This window comes from Zootoca vivipara, chromosome 1 (genome assembly GCF_963506605.1).
Source record: "Zootoca vivipara chromosome 1, rZooViv1.1, whole genome shotgun sequence".
Classification (NCBI taxonomy): Eukaryota; Metazoa; Chordata; class Lepidosauria; order Squamata; family Lacertidae; genus Zootoca; species Zootoca vivipara.
In genome coordinates this window covers 46,671,065-46,694,110 of record NC_083276.1, presented here as the reverse complement: position 1 = coordinate 46,694,110, position 23,046 = coordinate 46,671,065, and the positions used below count along the sequence as shown (strand labels likewise).

At 45.6% G+C, this 23,046-nt stretch overlaps 1 protein-coding gene across 1 annotated transcript in view; it reads left to right on the top strand.

The window, feature by feature from the left end:
- Positions 1 to 23,046, top strand: part of GALNT16 (polypeptide N-acetylgalactosaminyltransferase 16) — a 168,490-nt gene that overhangs the window by 104,807 nt on the left and 40,637 nt on the right. Inside the window, exons 4-7 of the mRNA XM_035113536.2 lie at positions 10,735 to 10,802; positions 14,866 to 14,931; positions 17,723 to 17,844; positions 22,441 to 22,528. Of these exons, the coding sequence (XP_034969427.2) occupies positions 10,735 to 10,802; positions 14,866 to 14,931; positions 17,723 to 17,844; positions 22,441 to 22,528 (344 nt within the window). The remainder of the gene's footprint in view (positions 1 to 10,734; positions 10,803 to 14,865; positions 14,932 to 17,722; positions 17,845 to 22,440; positions 22,529 to 23,046) is intronic.

Genomic DNA, 23,046 nt, shown 5'->3' with positions numbered 1-23,046 from the left:
GAACGAATCCAGCCTGTCTCTCCCATCAGTGTTCAGTGTGCAGCTCTAGGGAGTTCTGACAGCTCTTCCCAACGATTTATTGTGACTCATGTCTTGGAGACACTGAGCACATATTCAGAGTCCAGCAGAGATAAAATGCAGACGGAGCCAGGCTGAGGTTGTGTACTAAAAGCTACTTTATTAAGCGTAGGGCAGAACAAAAGAAAAACATGTCTCCTCCAGTCGTGACCGACTCTGGGGTTGCGCGCTCATCTCGCATTATTGGCCGAGGGAGCCGGTGTATAGCTTCCAGGTCATGTGGCCAGCATGACAAAGCCGCTTCTGGCAAGCCAGAGCAGCACATGGAAACACCGTTTACCTTCCCGCTGTAGCGGTTCCTATTTATCTACTTGCATTTTGACATGCTTTCGAACTGCTAGGTTGGCAGGAGCTGGGACTGAGCAACGGGAGCTCACCCCGTCGTTTCCTGGGAATGACATTGGACAACAAATCTGTAGGAATCTCAGTTCCTGGCATGTAGGACACCGTTACGAGTCCGTTCGGAACACATTCCCTTGCACATCGTAATTTTAACTGCAAGTGCTTTGTGCTTTGCTTACAACTCTCAGAGGTTGGCAAAGCCAAACATGCTTTGTTCTCTTGATAAACCTGTATAGGGCACTCTACATGAATTCTCATGTCTTTACACAATTGCAAGAACCATTCACAATCCATAAGTGAATATGAAAGAGCATTGAGTTCAGCTTCACAAGAACTTAGGCTCACTGTTGTTTGCATCGCGCACGACCAGTTAAACAGACTCTGGTTGTACATGTAGCGAACTCCAGATGTGCTTTTACCATCTGTGGTGTCACTTCTAAAACTTGCATCTGCAAATATTTCAAGTCCTCCAGACTTTTGATCAGTGTATCTCAGTCTGCAGTGCATAGTACCTTTCAGGTAATGTGCTATGCGCTTCAGTGCTTTCCAAATCTTAACTGTAGGATTGTTAGTGTGTGTGTTCAGCAGATTAGTGCTGACTGCAATATCAGGTCTTGAACATCTGGCAATGAAGTTTAGTTTGCCTAGAACACCGCTGTACAGTGTAATATAAGAAAATGCTTCATTGTCTATCTTCCACCTGAAAACCTGTTACCATTGGTGTATCTACAGGGTTTGCATCAACCAAGTTCAGTCTGGTTAACACATCAGCAATTTTCTGTGACTGGTGAAATTCTGTGACCAAGAAATTACCTTTCCTGATCTCTTAGCCTTACACCCGCAGCCTAATTCCTTCCTCCTTTTTCTGAAGGTCTTTGGGCAACCATCACCACCCGAGTGGAAGTGGTGGAGCTAAGATATCAGACTCCAGCCAGAAAAAAACCAGAGTCTGAATCTCCTCAGAAGGCCTTATATCCTGCATGTACAGCACCCTTTCTTGAAGAGGACACATATCCCCAAGCCCAATGCCCTGAAGGGAGCACTGTTGTTGTTTTAGCCAGGGCTGTCTCTATCCAGGGGTGCAAGGCTTGCAGGGCACCTGGGTGCCAAATTCTGGGGGACGCCAGGTACCCGCCGCTGAAGCCGCCTACGCTCTTACCACCACCACCTCGGAGACCGAGCAACAGCTGCCGCCACTGCTGTCCACGGTGGAGCCCCTGACCTGGCCGCCGACCGCGTGCGCGCTACCCCCGGGGGAACCCGCCACCCACCACGGTGCTGGCTTCCCTCCCTCCAGGCTGCCCTAAATTTTGGGGTGCTGGGCGGATCTTTGGACCCCAGTGCTGCATATGCTAAAGATGGCCCTGGTTTTAGCCACAGTCCTATTTACATTAGAGCTCCACCAGTGTGAAGTAACAAATGAGAACCAATCGGACCTTTTTTTTGTTTCCTATTTTTTATTTACACGGAAACCGTGGAACACAATTTGCTTCTGATGAGCCTCGTAACATCCTCTCATGGCAAAAGGGGCCGTACCATCTGATATTTCATGTGGGGAAATAGGTTCTGGCATGCTATTTTGTTGCTGTGGGGGCAAATTCCTCCGTACCACTGCACTGTGCATATGTGAATGAAACCATGGTGCTCATGTACACTTTAGCAGTTTGTGCCTTTTTCATGAGACCAGCAAGAAACATAAAGTTCCCTTTTGCTCAGGTTCACTTGTTATTCTTGGTTTGCTGATAGAAATAGAAACAACAACAACTCTGGCGCAATTTTCAAGGTGCTTGAGGTAAGCCATGTATCTCAATAAAATGGATCTGAATGCACTAGGCTGGGCATGAATTATTACTGTGAGTATAATTGCTGCTGCCTTCGCCTACACAGCCGGAGTCCATACCACTAAGTAATTACTGTAAAGTGCTGTGGGGTACCTGAAGTATGAAAAGGGCTGCTCTGTTCCAACTATTGGTTTCTTGCAAGCCTGCACAGGACCGCAGCAAAATCAGGCAAGGAGGAGGTGATGGTGTAAAAATTGTGCTGCCTGCCTATTTTGTGGTGGCTCTTCTGATGCCGTTCTGCTTCCTTTCCAAAAGCACAGCAGGTGGATTTGGCCTTCTGTGACAATTAGGGGTTGATTTGATTTTGATTAATCAGCCATTCGAGTAGCACCTGTTGAAAATTATATGTAATTAAATTGTTATAGATGATTACAGAGTTGTTTTCCAAAACAGAAGTTTAATTTCACTTTGGGGAATGGCAGCGGTGAAGAAGTCCGATTGACGAGTTAACGTTAAGGCCAAAAATCTATAAAACCGGCTAATGAGTTTCTATGCCTGAGTTGTGGCTTGATGCCCCATGGGGCTCCTATTTCAAAGATGATGAGATCCCAACCAGTCTGTTTGAAATCTGGGGGCAACTGGGAAGTCTGAAAATAAACTTCCACGCTGAGCTGAATGTAGCATTGCGGCTAAGACTCCAGAGTCCTTGCTTTGAATCTCACTCCTACTGCAGTGAATGGTCAAAGGAATAGAAAAGTTGTACTCTGCCTCACAATATGGGGATAATAATTATGACCTTTTTAAAAGTGTCCTTGTAAGGGATTGAGTTGTTTAAAGTGCTATATAATTCAAATGCTAATTGTTGTTGTTTATCACTACTGGTGTCTCTTCTAGTATCCTCTGGAAAATATTGATTCCTGTGCTTTAGTTCTTGCCTTTAAGTAGATCTTAAAAATCATCCTAGGTTCTCATTTTGATCTGAGTGCTGTGACTTACGGAGCCAACACAGCAAAGCATAAGAGGAAGGGATCAGCAGATTCAGAGCAATCCCAAAATTTAAAGCGGGGGATTCAAAGTGTGTGTTGGGGGGTGTCCCTCAAACCAGACACTGAGCGTGCTTAGTGCTGGCAGAACGTTAACTGCTGAGAAGGGGAAAGTGTATGTACACACACACACACACGTATAAAATATAGCCAACCCCCTCAGCCAATTGCACAGTTAACATGTGCACACCAGGGTTACATGGCAACATTTTCTTACAGCGCTTCCCTGGTCATGGTTTAATTGTTCTTTGACTTTAATGGCCCTCCTCATTTCCTCATGGGTGACAGAGCCATTGACATTTCCTTTGTATTCATCTTGTACAGTACATTTGAAGCATTCCAGGCAGGGATGGCCACATCTACATTTTCTTCTAATAGCCCTTGGCACACCAGTAATGCTACAGGCCTCTTAAGGAGCCGTGGTAGTGAGGGCTTTGATTAGCGCCAGCCGGTGGGCGTTCGAACTTGCAAAGTGGAGTTAAAGGAGGCTTCTAGATGAATAGCTGGAGTTGCCTCAGGCCTTGCCTAGGCTAGGATAAAGGATGCAGGGAGAGGAGCATCAGGTAGGTCTGACTGAGCATGGAGCCCAAAGAGAGAGAAATTGCAATGGGGTGGGGATGGCCAGGGATGAAGCCTTATTGCTGATGAGTGGCCAGTATGTGGGGCAATTCGTTTGAAGCAGTGCAGCACCAAAGAACTGGAGGTTGCGTGAAAGCAATGTCTGCAGATACGATGGGAGACAGCAGGGAGCAAAGGCTTGGTGGGGAAGGCAGGTCACCTATGGCTGCAATACAGGAGATCCAGCAGTGACCGAGAACCTGTCTTCTTGGATTGGACAAGTGAATGGGAATGGGAATCAGTCTCACAATACTGGCATGTACTATAGACCGGGGTCTACAGATCACAAACCTCCTTGAAGGGGCCCCTGGCATGTTTGTGAAGAACACTTACAATTTGAATTTCCGTGGGATTCTACGGAACTCAAATGTAACACAATAATTCTGGTTACAGGTAGGTAGCCGTGTTGGTCTGGGTCGAAGTAAAATAAAAAAATTTCCTTCAGTAGCACCTTAAAGACCAACTAAGTTTTACCAAAATAAAAACTTAGTTGGTCTTTAAGGTGCTACTGAAGGAATTTTTTTATGTAACACAATAAAATACAGTATAAGAAATAAAAGAAACAATGAAGTGCAATTAAATATCAAAGCATCTAGCACAAGGCATGGCAGGTGCTACAATAGGCAGAAAAACCATGCGGTAGTTTGCCAAAGCCTTGGGAATTTTCAAGTGGCCCATGGTGGGGGTGGAGTGGGGTGAGAGGAAGCTATTACTATTGGGGAATGTTGTTGTTTTGAATTGTTTTTAATATTGTTTGTAATGGCATAACCCACTCTGGGACCTTATATAAATTAACAACAACATTGATGGTTGATGTTAAAACATTAACACCATTAGACATTTTAAAAAATCCCCACTGCTTTGAGAACACAAATTGAGGTTTTTAGGCTTATCATAAACTGGTCCAAAAAACAACAACACACCCCAAAAGAAGATCCAATAGTGTATTAACATTTTGCCACTCACTTTCATACCAACAGTGCAAATACAATTTGGTCTAAATGTACAGATTGACAAGCAACAAGTTTATGAATTGAGATTGGTAAGTAGGGAGGCCAACAGTATCCAGAGCCCATGACAGATGGAAGCAATTCTAGGTTTGTCCCCCATGCTGATCCTCATTTAGTTCTACAAAGGTAGTGCTGAGACCCAGGAGGAGGTGGCTGACAGGCAGGGCCACCCCTGGGCAGATTGCAGGTAAGAAGACAGGCACATGGGCATTCACTGACGGCAGACTGAGGTTGGTGGGGCAGTGCCCCATTTGCCCAAATAGGCCAGCTTCCACTACCATAGAAACAACAGGCCGCCTTATCCTGATGAGCTACAGTCTGGTGGGGAGGAAAAAAATACAATTCCAGAACCTTGAGTGGAAAATGTGGTTTGAAAGTCTGGCTATTAATTGCCTTTTATCTCTAGGTGCATATAAACAACACAGTCATTGATTTATGCAATCGTTGGCACACATCATGCAGGAAGCAAGTACCATGGGCTGTCAACCATTGAATAGCTATTATGATCTAAGTTTAATGAATTGCATAGTGAACATAATCCACAGTTCACACAAAAGGGGTTGCAATTTAAGTAGCTATGTTGATGTGTGGCTAAATGTAGAACTTAGGGGAACTATGGAAGTTGGAGTCTAAAGTTCCATAAAGCAGGAATAATACGTTTCACTAATCTTGCCATCGGAAGCCTTTCCCCTTTTCTAGTGTGATAGCAAGCTGGACTAGATATGGAGGAACTGCCAGGAGAAATAATGTATATACTGACAGCCCCTTTTGAAATTATGGATTTGTGTTTGAGAGGGGCACAAACATGGTAAGAGAGACCTAAAGCTTGGAGTCAGGGGGCTCCTTATTTTTTGCAGAAGTGGAAAAAACAAACAGAGAATAAAAGTCATTCAGAATTACATACCTGATTTTGTGCTGAGGAAATATTTACTTGGCAAGGATTGTCTTAAGCCGTTCACTCTCTGAGGGTTTATCTTTGTTCCTCATGGGTGTTGCTATTAATGCACACATGTTTGCATCTGCTGTTGTGTTGGGTGCAAAGGGATGAATGCGCTTAACTTCTTGAGAATAGAGCATGTTTTAGGGGAAACAGATCTCCAACTATCTGATCCAGGCAAAATTTGTGTAAAATTTTGCTGTTGCTGAACATTAAGGTATTTGTGCCTTTGGGAGCCCTAGTACTGGCAGGGCAGGGATCCTGAAGTGTGATGTGCAGGCGCAGCCTGTCTTCCAGAAACATTTAAATGGCCTCTTGAACAGCTTTCCCATTGGCGTCTCATGTCCTCTGCAGGGGGTGGTGGGGTGGTGGTGGTTGTTGGCCTGTTTGCTTGACATCTTTTGCATCGCAAGAAGCAGCTGTCTCTCATGAACTGCTTGCTCATTTGGCATCCCCCACCCCCTCACTTGCTCTGCAGAAGATCTCGTGTCAGTGAAAGTGTGTCTACACCAACTACTTGCTCCAAGATATATCCTGGAACAGGTGGTGAAGTCTACAGGACTTCATCCCGGATGGTGTCTCAGGGAAATCAGCCCCTCATAATAATATTAAGTGGTTATTTAACATTTTAACATTAAGTGGTTATTTAACATTTTATTTCAGCATTTCTTACAACACCCGTGAAGTAGGCAGTGATGAGGGTGTGTGTGTTTCCTAGTGCTTAATTCTTTCATGGAGAATTGTCTGTTTCACGAGAGCCAGTGTGGTGTAGTGGTTAAGAGCGGTGGACTTGTAATCTGGTGAACTGGGTTCTCCTCCACATATGCAGCTGCTGGGTGACCTTGGGCTAGTCACACTTCTTTGATGTCTCTCAGCCCCACTCACCTCACAGAGTGTGTGTTGGGGGGGGGAGGAAGGGAAAGGAGAATGTTAGCCGCTTTGAGACTCCTTAGGTAGTAATAAAGCGGGATATCAAATCCAAACTACTATTCTTCTTCTTCTTCTTCTTCTTCTTCTTCTTCTTCTTCTTCAACAAAGAATGGATGCAAACTGCAAATTACAGTAGGCAAGTGTGGCTGTTTTTAGCTTTGTTTAAGGTGTTTTATTTTACTTCTTTATTTTGGTACCTCTTTTGTACTTATTTTTTTCAAGAATAAGTCTTCCCAAAGCAGTTTACATAAAATACAACAACAAAATGCAATATATAAAATTTTAAAACATCTCTATAAAGCAATTCCTTATTATTCAAACTAGAAATCCACTGATGTAGTGCAGTCAGCAAAACTAGATCCACACAACTAGATCTCCTTTGTAAAGGAAAAATGATTGTGCAGAAATAGATCATTCTCTAGAATAAAGTTGGGGAACCTCTGGTCCGTGGGCTGAATGGGGCCCTTCAGGCCTCTCTGTCTGGCCCTCGGGAATCTCCCTAGTCCAGGCCACCTTCCATCCCTCATCCCCCCACTCTGTGGCCCTCCTCAAATACTTTTGTCTGGCTGCAACGTAACCTTGAACATTGATAATGCCCATTGCTTCCCTCAATGGAGGATGGGGAGAGGCGCGCGTGTGTGTATAAACCTCTGGCTTTTGCAAGGCTAAACATTATCCTTCTATACAAAGGCAAGAGTCACCTCATTTGCTTGGCCTGTCCTTGCTTTGGCCCTGCTCACACCTGGGATGGAGCCCCTGGAAGTTTGTCCATAAAGGCATGTGGGCTTCAGGCAGCAAAATCGCTCCTCCGCTCTGCTCTAGAGCGCTATATTTTTTCTGATTGCCTTAGGCAAATTTCCCTATTCTGCAATAATTTTTTTCTGGAAACCCCACAAAACTGAAGGTGGTTCAGTAATGTTTATCTCCACCTTGTGGTGTGGTGTGTGTGTGGGGGGGGAGCAGAAGCCAAAAGAATAAAGACTTGTTATTTGCACGTAGATCGTACCAGGAATCTGGTACCAGGAAAAGTATTTGAGGAGGGCACGTAGATCGTACCTCCTTGCCCCAGAAAGTGGACACATCTGTGATAAGAAATAGACACTAGGTGTGTGGACAAATGAGAGAGAGAGAGAGAGAGAGAGAACTCTGTCTTTGGGATGTCATAGAGGTTGATTATATTTCAGAAATCAGGAGCTGGTGATGCCAGAGGGAAGTGGGATTCTTCCTGTGTGAGAGGATCATTTCAAAGAACAAAATTAGAGAGAAGATTCCAATGGTGGTATGGGTTGTAATGGGTAGGAGAGGATATATTAATTGCAATTTATCCATCCAGCTGCCCACATATGTGAGTTGAGAACAGCTTTTCAAAATCCCATCCTTGGCAGCAAAATTAAAAGCATATGAATTACGCGGTAAAACCTTGTTTTGAGCAAGTCCAGCTATGAAATAAGCTGGTTCCCCTTTCTTACCCAGCTTATAAAGATTCAGGAAACAACCTGGGAAGTAAATTTAAAAATAAAAATAAAATTTACTTTATTTTTTTATGCATTACATCACAGCAACAGCAGCAATAAAAAATTGTGCAAGCAAAATACTTGTACTTACTTCAGGCACATGCCTAAGGCTGGAGCAAGCAGAGGCATATCTGCATCCAATGTTTCAAAGGAAGAGGGAGGGGTGAGAGGAACAGGAAGTACTATATACTCCTTCCTCTCTAGGTGAGGAAGGGAAATGACATCACACAGAGTCCTCTCTATGAATTGTGTTTCTATGGTCTTAGTATCTGCCTGTCAGCAGTACACCTTTGTGGACTTAGCCCTTTCTCATGCTAACTAGCAAGAATATTCATTTTTTAGGTTTGGCTGCTAATCGCCCACACTAACTGCCTTTGCTTTACTCCCATAGTTGCTAATGGGAATTCAGATCTATAGGGAATAATATTGATAGGAGACAGGTGATTGAAATATGACTAAGGGCCCCTCCAGAATGATTGTTTTTCGTGTGTAGGTATATTCTGCAGCATGTCATTCATGTAACAATAGTGCATTAATGCTGGATTTATCCACATGTTCTTCTGCTTTATTAGGTTTTCTGCCATGCTTCCCCGGTGTTATTGCTCTCTGGAGGGGCACTCTGGTGCTATAACACATCAAAAGTGGGGCAAGCACCCAGGCAACACTCAGAATGTGGAAGGAAAAATTGCAGGATTTTAGCAGGGAGCGATGGGACAGGAACATAGCGCAAAGGATCAGTGTGAGCAACCCAAAACATTTGCAGACGCAAATGGTATTTGTCAGATGTTGTTACGGCTACTCTTGAGTAACGACTTTCCACATACTTGTCTTTAAAAGAGTCTTAATTGGTGCACGTTATTTACAGTGTGGTGAGCTGTCGGTTTCAGGTCCGCTTACTCCGTCTCAGAATCCGGCACTGCCCCTTTTCGTGACTTGGACCAACATAGCAGTCTCGGGACAGCGAATCTCCTCCCCTTTCTCCTCCTCCTTAATTCCGGTCCCGGGGGAAAGGGTCTGCGCTCCGTCTTTTCCCTCTCCCCCCTTTCTGTCTCTCTCCTTTCCCGCCTGTGGAGCAGGGGCTCTCCCATGCTGCCAGAGACCTGGCTCTCTCCCTCCGCTTCCTGACTAGCCCCTTCAGACCCCGCGCTTTCATGGCTGCTTGGGGACGAACTGCTTCTGATGAGAGGGGGAGGTACTCTGTAATCTCTCCCCCTTACAGTATTGAAAGTGCAATCACGTATAACCATCACAAATAGCGTGAGCACAAATCATGATGGATGCTCAGTAAAGAGGGCATATGGAGGGGTCCGTAACAAACAACCATTTGAATTAAGAAACAGAGTTCAGGGATTTGAAATATAGTTCAGCAATTGATATTTGTATCTGGTTGCAACGACTTCCGTTAGCAGAGAGGGCACACGCTCAACATAGATAACTAGATAGGCATCCTTTCCCAGAGATCTGCAGAATGAGCAGTGCTCCTAAATCTCTCTTCCCTCCCCCCCCCACGACTTTCCCTTTCAAGCAAAAGATAAGAGGGGTAGGGATTTGCTGTCACAAGGCCAGATTTGCAGTCACAAATTTCTGGATTGGAAAAGCACTCAATCTGTTTCATATGGAAGATTCACAGGACCTTGTCAAAAATCAGGTTTTAAAGTATACATCTAAAATTATTTTGAATAGACACCCCAACAAACAGGTTTTTGAAAACACACATTCGGTAAGAAAATGTACTCATTCGAGTTAGGATTTAATTTGTGGGCTCAGGCGCAAGGTGCACGCAGCCAGCGGGGACCCAGAAAGGAATGGTGAATGAACACAGAACAAAGTATTGGGCTCGAATAGGCTACATACAACTTTATTGATTACAGATGTAAGTAGGTTTTGACATAGGCATTGGCTATGTATCCTGAATCAGTCAGCCTGACTGCTGATAGATTGTTTGGCTGGGTGAACCCTGGGTGGACCCTATGACGTACATCAAATCAGGGCGATCCTGCCAGAGCCACCACTCAGGAGGGGTGCCAAGGCCCATCAGCCCCCATTGGGGCATCAGGATGAGCACCCCCCCTAGGACCCCTTTATCAGCTTTTATCGCGACTCTCTTTTATTGACAATGTGATCACGTCCCATGGGCGGCCTGCTATTGGCCCATTCTAACAGGCAGGCTCCTGCGAACCCATGGGGCCACAGGAAGAGGGGCCTTCCCCCCCCCTTCAACTGCCACATAGGATGGTGGGAAGATGGCGCCCGGCTCTGCCATGGTTGCACCAGGCCACAAACCACTGCTCCTGGGGAACTTACGGTAAGTGGCAATTGTTGCTGTCTAATCTGCTGAAACGGCTCTCAGAAAAATGCAGCCTTTTGCAGGCGAGAAAGGGATCATTGGCGGATCATGACTATTAAAGAGGGCTTATTTTATTTAGAATATCAAAGGCAAACCCTTATATTTTTAATTGATGTTCTTGTTATTCATTTTAGTGTACTGAACCGCACTCCTGTCAACCTAATTCAGGAAATAATTTTAGTGGATGACTTCAGCTCCGATCGTAAGTATTACTTTTCTTTGTTTCTCTAATTATCTTATTTCCTTTTTTATTCATTTTCATGTGGCTGTATACATTTTTTTCTGCTCCGCTCAGGATGTTTCCTCACTTTTTCATCTGAGGAAAAGAGCGAGAACAAAGGCAGGAGCAAAGCTTTGTTGCGCTTTGTTTTAATTTCCACCTGAGGAAAAGAAACTAGCCAATTTTCTCTTGTTATGGTGTCTTTCCGTCAATTCTCAGTGTGACAACCCTGCCCAGGAAGCCAGAATGCTCAGTTTGGTTTCATTAACCACCATTTTGTGGGTCATTATTGTAACTATAACAAGTGGTGTGCACAGCTAGGAGCCCCAATTATATAGGTTCAAAGGGGAGGAGATAATGTATGCTGCACTGTGGTTTTGGCAGACTAAGACTGTTATCCACAAATTCTTGCTGAGGTTTTCATACAGCAAAACTATGCCAGAACAATAAGCACCTGGAATTCTGCTGCAAGAGGCACTATCCTTTCTTGAGAAAAACAGCACAAGAGAATAAATGTTTGTTCCAGCTTTGAAGGTGGACTTTTAAGTGACTTTCTCCAGTAATAAAAAGAAGTGGCTAGGAAATTTCAATTCTTCAATTTTTGTAAAACCAAAGTGAGGGCCAAATGTGTCATTAACAATCATGGCTTGTATCGAATGCAGCACTAAGTAACCATCCCCCCCAATGCAACAATGTCCATGTCACAATGGGACTTTCCTTCCCCTGTGCAGCCCCTAAGTCTGTTCTGAGGTTTTCTGTAACCCTCTGGAACAAATTTTGGGAGTGCATGGGGAAAGAGAGCAGGTAAAGGTGCAAGCAGAAACCCTTGCGGTGACAGGATGCTTACTTAAAACTGCATTGGATACAAGCCCATGTCTGTATTCAAAAGAGAGAGAAAACAAATCATTAACAGCAGGAATGGGGGGGGGGGGGGTTTCACTGGGGTCATGGCACACAAGAAAGGGAGGTTTAATTCCACCCCACCCCCCAGTCATGATGAAAATCTCCCCCCCCAGTTGTTCTTAGCCCTGCAAGTAAAGCTCCTATTAGCACCAATAGAAGAATTCCTGCTTCTAATTTCAGCTGGAAGGATTTCCATTGGGAATGCAGCAGGCGAAGGGGAAGATGGGGCTCGTCAACCTGGGAAGGTAGCCCATCTAGGAGAAGGGAAACAGATGCTAAACCTCTGCTGCCTTGTGGCTATACTCATTTGTGAGAAAGACTTTAGGAGTAAACCCTGAAGAACAATCTGTATCCGCTGCCTTGTGGGACGTATTTGGGAGAAGGAAAGGCTAGGAGTACATCCTGCACAAATCCAGAGTGCAGTTCCAAAACTGTTGGATGGCGCCTTGTATGCCTCCTTCTGTCGACTCCTGCAGCCGAGCTGGTGCCAAATGTATTGCTCTGCTTTCCTTTGGACCACATCAGCAAGGCTGAGAGCGGGGTCTTGTGGTCTGGGCAGCCCAGGACCTCCATACACGCCGCTCAGGCTTATGTTCCAGAGAAGTCACTTTGGTACTGCTAATGCAGAGAAAACAACATAGGAGGCAGCAGTTAGAAGTTACGGTCTCTGCAGCCACAGCGGGCGCTGTGATTCTCCGGAGGTTTGACTTCGCAGGAAAGCCAAAGAGGTCATTTCACTTCCCTCGCTTTCCTCGATGTGTCAGAAGATGCCATGTCACATCATATCAGATACCTAGACCCTGAAATTCACTTGTGCACATGCTGCATTTTGATAGTCTTGGAATACATTTCATTGTTTTCATGTACAATGCAATTATAAAGCACTGTACCCAAATAGATACAGAATTACTCTCCAAATCTCCACTTTCTCTAAGCATTATTTTTATTTACATTTCGTTAGCAGTATTTCCAAACCACCTTTCAACATATGCTTTCAACAATATGGGAATTGCTATCAGACCTATGAAGGTAGCATCTCAAATGAAGCCCTTCGAATGGATGTTGCTAATATAACTGGAATGGGATTCTGCTGTGTTCTTGGAGTGTGAATTACCTAAAATGGATTCATGGGCTATTTTTGTACGTGGATTTCCTTGCTGAGCACATGTCCAGCAATATCTCAGTATCCTTTAATCAAGTGTTCCTGTCACTGCATCTCAGCAATATAGCTCATGACAAACTGCCCTCACCAGAGCAATATTTCAGGCGGCAAGAAGCTATAGAAATGGAGACGCTCCAGGATAGAAGTGCCAAGAAAAGTACTTTGGCTGGTAGCCTTTGTGTGTCTTGCCAGGATACTGAAGCTGTGGGAAGATGATAAGCGAGGGGCTTCTCAAAGCACACAATCGAAACACTGCTGGTGCTGGGTAGTAAGAGAGTATCAAAGTGGTGAACAGAGAGATAAGTTTTGTCTCTGGAATGTGTTGTTCCAGAGACCTCTGAAAGCCCATTTTTCAGTGGTCAGCCATTGAAATATATGTATCATCTACAGTATTGTTGTATTAAATACTCCAGAATGAGCAGAACCAATGGGAGAGAACTTAAGTACTCTGCTGGGTCAGACTAAAGGTCCATTTAGTCCAGCACCTTTTCTCAGACCAGTCAATAGGATCCCTATGGGAAGTCTAGAAGCAGGACCTGGGTGCAACAGCTCTCTCCCCACTTGCGATTCCCAATAACTGGTTTACAGACACATACTGCACCCAACACTACACAGACATAGTGGCTAGTAGCCATAGGTAGCCTTATTCTCTTTGAATTCGTCTAATCCCCATTACGGCCATCCAAGAATAGCTATCCTATCCAACTGTGCTTCATTTTATGTGGCATGTAGACTGGCAGCTCTGCATTAGAGCCATATGATATGTCCTGCTGTGTCTATCTTGACAGATAAAAGAGTTGAGTCTGAATGTCTTGCTCCTCTCTCAACTCTTTTCTTGTTTCACTGCATTCACTCCCTCTCTTTTTCTTAGCATCCAGCCTGTCCCTCTGCCATAAGTCTCTTTCATGTGTCTCCTAAAGGTCAACAGGCAGAGCTACATGTTACAGAGTAAACACAAGGACCCTAACTCTTTGTCTTGTAGTAATGGTGACGCAGGGATCAGAGTGGCGTTTGCCTGGCAAAGTCAGGGCATGAATAGGGGAGCTGAACTTTTCCTCCACCTGCTGATTCTGCTCACAACCTCCCCCTCCCCCCATTTTCTCCACAAGCAGGCATATTTCCAGCCCTGGAGTTGGCTGAGCTAAAAAGGAAATGTGGGTTTGGAGTCTTGGGGGCTAAATCAGTCTGCCATTTCTTCCATGCTGTTTCTCCTCCCTGCTTTACCATTAACCTCCAAATATGTGTTTGCGAAACACATGTTTTCTGATGTGCCGTGTTGTTATATCCTGAGGCAGGTTCCCTCCTGCCTGCAGTTGGGTTTGAAAGCAGCTCTCTGTTGTAGTAGCTAATAAAATAGGTTGCAGTCCATGCTTGGTTGTGGGGTGTGTGGGGTGCCCACAACATTTTCTCCGGTGTGCAAATGTGCCAGGGCCTCCAAAAAGCTGGTGACCCCTGCTTTTAAGCGTACGCTGAAAGAATGATTTGCTTCAGAGAAGACACAGTGGCAATGGAAGTGCTTAACTTTTTCCTTGCCAGTTGTTTTCCCTCTTCTCCTCTTCCCCTCGCTGGGAGGGAAATTTGAGTGAAAGTAGGCTCGCAGAGGAAAGGTTAAGCACTCCCTTCTCTCCTACTCTAAAGCTCGCCCTTTTCTATAGGAGCTTGGAGAAGGAGAAGGATCTGCTAGACTTTGCAACCCATGGCTGCAGTGTAGTGTGTAGTGTGCCTCCACAGATCTTAGAAATGCTGACTAAAACCTTTGAGGCAGGGGAGGAGGTGCTGAGTGGTGAGCAGACTTCTTTGGGTGATAACTTGAGGCGATGGGATTAAAGCCATTTATTTTGGGATCAACAAATTGATTAATATCATAAATGAAAGCAAAGCTTTGCCCTCTGTTGAGACACATGGGGAGAGTTAATTGCAGCTTTATGTCGATGCCAAACAAACTAGGCACTGGCGCCAACTGTTTTCTCTTCTCTTCAGCTGAGGATTGCCAGCTCCTTACCAAGATACCAAAGGTCAAGTGTCTTCGCAACAGTCGGCGAGAAGGTGAGTATGACCGATTTTGCAAGAATCGTTCACTTTTAGAAGGACCCAATGGTAGCACAAATTAATACTTGTGGGCCTCCTCCTCTGAACCAACAAGGTCCCTTTCCTATATCTAGTTTCATTGCCATCATCATCTGACGAAGAGCCATCGCCGGCAAGAAGTTCTGTCTTGTCTGAGTTGAATTTCAATATATTCACTCGCATTTCACCCCATTGCAAACCTCAGGCAGTGATTCAATTGCAAAAAAAGCACCACAATTTATTCAGGTGGAAAAGATAAATAGAGCTAGGTGCCATCAGTACACTGATAAAAAATCTGCTCCAAAACTCAGCACGACTTCTCCCAGTGGTTTCACTGTGAAAAAGTATGATGGAAAGGATAGACGTCTGTTGTATTCCACAGGGAAGCACATGGGGGAGGAACAGCAATCAGCTGGAATTTTCCAGCAATTAGGAGCAGAACTACTATAAAGCAGAGCTTCCTATTCCTAACCCATATTCTTGATTCAGAAAATTGCTGTGATAAAAAAAAATCTAGTAAGTTCAAAACAATCAGCAGAGTTACACTCCCTGGTAATTCTCCTTGCACAGATAATAAACTAAGAGAGTCTCAGTCCCGAGTTCTAGTTAGGAATCAGGTGGAAACGGGTCTAGATATGGGAAGCACTACATGCAACTGTAGATTTGGCCACAATACAGTTCAGCCAACTTGGCTAGAAAATAAACTGGATATTCCTCCCCAATTCATAGGAATCCAAGGAGGGCTTCTTTTAGCAATGGTCTTGCTGCAGCAGGGATGGTGGCCCTCCAGATATTGCTGAACCACAGCGCCCATCCTTCATGACCATTGGCCATTGTGGCTGGGGCTGATGGGACTTGGAGTCCAACAACATCTGGAGAGCTACAGGTTTCCCACCACAGGGCTAGTTGGTACAAAGACCCCCTTCGATTATCTTCCACAAGATGACCATCACTTTCTCCCAGCTTATTAAATCTAGGAATTGGGGACAGAGGTCAGACTGAGACAAAGTGGTATGTGCAGATCTACGTATTCTGTCTACATCTTTGGATTTTAAAAGCTGAAACTAATCCAATAAAACCCGACCAGAGGATGATGCACCTGCTATTGACTCCGTCTGCAGTGGAGTGAAGGTCAGAGCAGAGAGGAGCGATTGTGTCCACAAAGAACATTGCAGAAATGTTGCAGCAGGCCTGAGGATTCATAACAATCCAAGGAAGGAGAGTTAGGTTTTTTTATTGTATTTTTAATATTTTGTTGGAAGCCACCTAGAGATGGGCGGGGAATAATAATAATAATAATCATCATAATAATAATAATAATAAGTTATAAAAGCTCAGAAAAGCTCCACTGGGTAAGGTTGCACAGACACAATGGTAGGCGAGAAGAAATAGCACCATGGAACAGGTCTTCAAGTGGCCTCTAAGCTGTGTTCAGATAGATTTGTTGTCGGCTTTCCTCTATTTGCACTCAAGCTGTCATCCCTGTTGCCTCATTGTACAGAACACTCTACTGAGCCATGGTGAGGCCTGTGCCTTGGCAGGCGGGAAAAGTATGCCTGAGAACTCTTGTGTCAGCCGCCTGCCAACATCCTGTCCCAAGGTTGCAGTAAAAGTAATTGGCAAAATCAGTGTTTAAAAGAACCTCCCAAGGTTATCTGGAGGCCATTTGAATCCATAAGGCCATCCTAATGGGTTCATTGCCCCAGCTGCATTCACCCTAACAACGGAAAACAAAAATGCCATGCAAATTTGTGGTGAAATGTCCGAAGAGGGTTTTCTGAGGGAAGCTAAAAGGGTTTTAACAAGACAGGTGACATTTCTCAGGGGTGTTTTGCACGTCTCTAAAAAGGAGTCACCACAGCTGCCCTTTCGAATTCAGCTCAGTGCTTCCCATGGTGAGAGGAAAACGGGGAAGCAGGAGGGGGAAGTGTGAGAATTGTGGCACTCTGTGCATCCCTGTGCAGGGCCTGTTTGCCCCTGAATGAACCTAACTGTGAGCAAAGGGATAGGTGCACTGCATGGTAAAGTAAGCCAAGAGCAGAGCAAAAAGAACTGCAATGCAGACGCTTATAAATGCATGTCTCAGCCATGTCAGGATGATGATGCTTTAGGAAAACCAGACACCTGTAATTTCCCCCACCTGTCCTCAAGTCTTTGGGTGCCATACCAAGCTTACTTCCTCTCCTAGCTAAGGAGAATGTTCAAGGGGATCAAACTGCTAACTTGCAAGTCTACTTAAAATGCCGTGGTCGGGAGAGGTCCAAAAAAATGCATCCAATGCGCCATCTGGTCTGGTTTAGGGGGGCCAGTTCCAGCTTTTGCAGCTGATGATGTGGACAAACTGCTTGCGGCTGTTTGGCCAACCACCTGCCCTTTTGACCTTTACCCATTTTAGCTGATTCAAGCTAGCCAAGGGAGACTGGCCAGGTGGGTCCAGGGGGCGGTTGATGCAGCATGAAGGAGTGCCACCTGCCGCCCTTTAGGTGGGGTGTCCACTCCTTTTTCTTTTCTTTTTTAAAGCCTTGCCCTGGACCCAGAGGTCACTGACAACTACCACTCCAATGTTAATACTCTCTTCTTGGGCAAAGTGCTCAGAAGGGAGGTGTCAATTCAGCTGCAGGCACTGCTAGATGATACTGATTATATAGATGCTTTCCAGACTGGGTTCAGGCTCAGTGGTGAGGGCCATATCGGCTTAAATAGTCCCGTCCTTTTTCTTTTCCACTCTCCCTTTTTTATGCTATCAGCTCTCTTCTCTACACTTTTCCAGGACTGATCCGTTCTCGTGTGCGAGGTGCTGATACGGCAACTGCCGAGATCCTTACTTTTCTGGACAGCCATTGTGAAGTCAACAGCGAATGGCTGCAGCCGATGCTTCAGAGAGTGAAAGAGGTAAGTGTGGGCAGCCTGGCCTCCTGGCCTTGCTTCACGCCACCCTCTTTGCTATTGGCTGGCTACCAGCTCCTGACCCCTATGACGGTGGGGCTGACTATAGCCACTGCAAATAGAAAAGAGCCTGCTGGATCAGGCCAGTGCCCATCTAGTCCAGCATCCAGTGGCCAACCTGATGCCTGTGGGAAACTTGCAAGCAGGATTTGAGCACCAGAGCCCTCTTCCCTGCTGTGACTCCTGGCAAATGGTATTCAGAAGCATTGCTGCCTCCCAGCAGAGTCACGGCTAGTAGCCATCAATAGCTCCCTCCTTTATGAATTTGTCTAATCCTGTTTGAAAGCCATCCACGTTGGTGGCCATCACTGCCTCCCATGAGAGCATGTTCCATAGTTGCACTGCTCAAAGGGGTACTTGCTTTTATCTGTCCTGCAACTTCCAACATTCAGCTTCGTTGGAAGTCCACGAGCTCTAGCGTTACGAGAGAGGGAGAAAAGCAGAGCTTCCTATGACTGAATTCCCTCTCCCCACATGCATTCGTTACACCGAAATATAGCCCAAGATGGGAGTCCTTTTTCCGGAGTTGTGTAATAAATAATGCACTGTGTGGCATTCATTTGGGAGTGGGGGGGGGAGGCGCTAGCCCCCAGGGTAGATGGAGAGAGAAAAACGATGCAGCTGAGTTGGCAGTTCTCATCCTGCCTGTGCCAAGAGGGTCAGCGAAAGGATGTGACAGTGCTGCTGAAAACTCTGCCGTTTCGGAGCTGGGAGGGGAGGGCCGATCTCCCTGCCGCATTTAAGGCCTGCTTTCTCCTCAGGAAGACAAGAGAAGAGGAGGGAAAGCTTTTAGGTAGTTAACAGGGCCCAGGAGGCAGGTGGGAGGAACTGCTATAGATGCAAATTACATGTATGTTCAGCTTAATGCCAAAGGGAGGAAGAAGGTGAAACCTTAGAACTGGTGACTTAAAAAGCCCCGGCTCAATAAATCCTCCTTCTCAGTAGCCCATAAATGTCTGCTTTATATTTGCTCATAAAATCATGCTGCTGGCAGGACCAACAATAGCAGTGGCAGCTCATTGACTGCTCTTGCACGGAAGGAAATGTGCCCGGACAGCTCAGCAGCAGAGAAGGATTTGAGTCCAGACATTTCAAGAAGTTTATTGTGTTTGAGTTTCTCTATTGCAGGCCTACCTTTTCGTTGTCAGGTGCACGCCTGTTTCAGTGCCAAGAAACACATTTGCTTATATATCTGTGCTGCAGATAGTAGAGCATATTTACCAGCCCTTTCCTCTCCCAGGTACTGATGTTCTGTGAGGGCAGCTTGGAGCCTCTAAAAGAATTTTCAGCACTGTCGCCCAACTATAATTCCCAGGATTATTTGGGTGGGTGAGGGGGGGTGAACAATGTCAGTTATGATATAAACTAACATAAACTAGTAGGCTTAACATACCTAGACACATGGAAAAACAACAACCCCCAAACCCCATAGCTTTAGACATTTCCCCCCTCTCATTTCATCTTTGCACCCAGATCTCAGAGCCTAACTATATGTGATGCAGGTGATGTGATTCTCAACTACATTGTGTTGTTGTTTAATTAAATGCCTAGTGCAGAAGGTGGCAAGTGATTGCCCTTGGGAATGTGGTGTTTGGTGAGGGCAAGTTTAAGCTAGGAGTCAGGAGGAGGAAATCTGTGTTCTGCTGCAAGTTACGGGACCCATCATCCCCTGCCACTGGCCGTGCTAGTTGGCACTGGTGGGAATTGGCATCCAGCAATATCTGGAGGGCAGCAGGTTCCCCCCACCCCACCCTGGTTGAAGCCTGTTAGTAAAATTAGCATGTTAGTGAAAACTGCTCCCTTCCATGTGGCAAGTTTACATTAGGAAAACACCACTTGGCGCTCGCTTCCTAGTGTAAGTTGCCCTGTTGGAGGCACTATCATGGCCCTCGGGAAAGAGAGGCTTGAACCTCTCCGGACCATGTGCTGCGTTTCTGAGGGCAATTCCCTTCTTCCCGCTATGCCTGGTATTCTCAAAAATCCACGTGTGTCTTAAGTGTCACAAAGAGTTAGGGTCTAGGCCCCTTCCCTTACTTTGCCACAGCCATCTCTCCCACACCATTTTCAAGGTCGCAGTTTCTGAAGTTGCTGCCTCTGATGTGCTGTGAGCTGGTTAGAATTTAGATCTCTTGGAGCTTGTCAACACCAGCTATCTCTGACCCCTAGGCTTCTACTGCCTAGACATGAAACATCTGTCTTGTCTGTTGGCCTCCAACCACTTTGCAGGGAGACCAGCTTTTGACAGCTTTTGACCCCTTTGCCTGCTCGTTTCACCCCTTCTAAAGGTAGGCAGCCCCCGACTGTCCAAATTAACCACCCTCCCGATGGGTTTTCCTTGTGGGCTGTGCCTGCTCTAGCACAGCCTTCAAAAATTATGCCTGGGGCAAACTCCCATTGTCTTCACTTCATAGGCTTCTGCGCTGCCTTTTGTATTTTGCAGGCAGCATGTGTTAAAAAGCACAACAGGGATTCTTCACCCAAGTCCTGAGCCTGCTTAAATGATTCGTCATTAATGGATTCTCTGGCTGAAGGATGTTCCTGCCTGCCAGTAGGAGATCTCAGCACCTTCCCTGCTTGACAGTGAGCAAGCAGGCAGTGACATCTGCTGATCCTCCTTTGTCTCCATGGTTGTCTGGGCCAGAGCAAGAGGCGGGTGAACAAGCTTGTTGCAATGACTATGAGCAGAAGCTCCAAAGGGCTGGGCCTCGGTAGTTCAGTAGCCAGGCCAAACTTGGATACCAGTCCTACTTTCCTGCAAACAGTCACCTTATTCACTCCTAAGGGGGTAGGTGCCATTCTCTTCCCACCCTTAGAGCCAAAATTTGCAGTCTCTTGGGCTGTCTATCCATGATTAGATGTGCCTGTGAGTACATACCTGGCATAGGATGCTTCCAAATGGCTTGTTTATTGAATGCTTGTCCTTATTTGTTGACCGGGAGATAAGACTGCATTGGCTGTTTAATGAGCATTCATTCTGATCTGTTTGTGGAGAGTCGGTTAAATGGCATCTTACCACAGCAAGTATTATGCTATAGCCCAGCGGGTGGCGCTGTGTTCTAAACCACTGAGCCTCTTGGGCTTGCCAATCAGAAGGTTGGCGGTTCAAATCCCTGTGATGGAGTGAGCTCCCGTTGCTCTATCCCAGCTCCTGCCAACCCAGCAGTTCGAAAGCATGCCAGTGCAAGTAGATAAACAGGTACTACTGCGGTGGGAAGGTAAACAGCATTTCTGTGCACTCTTGCTTCCATAATGGTGTTCCGTTGCGCCAGAAGCAGTTTAGTCATGCTGGCCACACGACCCGTAAAGCTGTCTGCGGAAAAACGCCGGCTCTCTTGGCCTGAAAGCAAGATGAGTGCCACAACCCTACAACAGCCTTTGACTGGACTTAACCGGGGTCCTTTACCTTTTTTCTTTTTATTTCCCAGTGCATTTCCCCATCACCTTTATTATTGTGAAAGTCTGATATTTTGGGGAAGTGGGTTTGTTGCACAAACCAACCCAATCAACTATAATTGTGCAGCCTGAATTTAATGGTATGTGACGGAATCCCACCCCAAAATAGCAACCGCCAGGAAGCACCCATTGTCGGCTGCTTCAAGCAGCAACCTTGCTAGGAGTAAATGTTCCTAATTACCAAGGCCATTTCAGGGCAACTGAGTATCTCTTTAATGAGGCATTCACTTTGCAGTGACGAAACCTGGAATTAAAGCCCTAGTTAGGGACACCACTTGGGATACGAGATAGACTTCACCAGCTGTCCCTGGGATGAATCTCTGGGAACATCTGGTATGGATGCACCCACAGAAGTAATAAGAACAGTTGGAGAGACAGACAGATTTCCCTGCAAGATGATTCAGTGGAACAATTAACATTGCCTAAGCAAGCAGACTTCACGAAACTACCGGTATGAGCAAAATCAGGAGAAGGATGCGGATAAAATGGCTTTAAACGACCGTGCATCTCAAGTGCTAAAGGGGGGGGGGGCTTTCTCCATCAAGTTCTCTCGTGGAATCAGAAAGGGAAATGGCTTCTGTCAGAAGCATCAGTTTCCCACCTGCATAATTCTAGCCTGTCAACAGCTTTCCTAGGATGACTGTAGGAAATCAAAGAAGCTTAACAGTACACCTGTATGATCTGATAGTGACTCTGATCAATAGCCCTTTGAAAACATGTCCTGCATATGTGACCAGAAAATCAAGAACAGACATTTTACCAGTAGCCATTGTGTTATGAATCTCCACCCCCCCTCTTCCTCCTTGTCCTTCTGTTAATTGTGGAAGAAGTTCCTTTGAATCTAAGCTGGAACCGCCCCCCCCCCCCCAAAAAAAAACACTGAGAGGTTAAAATCTCCCCCAAAAGCCACAGATTTGTCCCTTCCTTATCTCCAGGTTCCGTGCTGGGACTAAGAAAGTAAGGCAGTATGCAAATATGCTTCTCATTCCGCTATGTGCATAAATCTCATGGTCTCTGATTTCCTGACGCTTAATCTCCCTCCCTCCTGGCAAAATTCTAATTTCTTTCCTTCCTTGTCTTTTCTTTCAGGATTATACTCGAGTGGTGAGTCCTATCATCGATGTGATAAGCCTGGAAAATTTTGCCTACTTAGCAGCATCAGCAGATTTGAGGGGAGGTAGGTAAGGTGAATAAGTAAATTCTTAAGAAAAGTCTCCCTCCCTCTGGATAGGCCCAACCTAGCTGGTTCTTTTTGATCTTGATGCCAAATATGCCAGAATAAAAGCCTAGGATTTCATCAGCAGTTGAGCCTGTGCTCAGAGTGTGTATATGTGTGTAATTGCAAATCTTCATGGCTGTGATTATGGAGTACAGCCTTGTACAGTTTGTGCAGAATCCAGCTTTCACATTTTAAAACACACACACACACACACAGAAAGAGAGAGAGAGAGAGAGAGAGAGAGAGAGAGAGAGAGAGAGAGAGAGAGAGAGAGAGAGAGTAGCATTTAGCCTTTCATAGTTGTTGTGGGTAACACCTGAAAATGCATTGGCAACTTCTATGAAAACAGTAAGAATCTTGGAAGGGGGTTCAAGTTACAACTGAATGGGGGGAAATCACCTCTCTGTCAGTTCCTTCCCTGTTCCCCATCCTTATTCCTCAACCTTATAGACCAAACACCCTTAATTTGTGGTTTC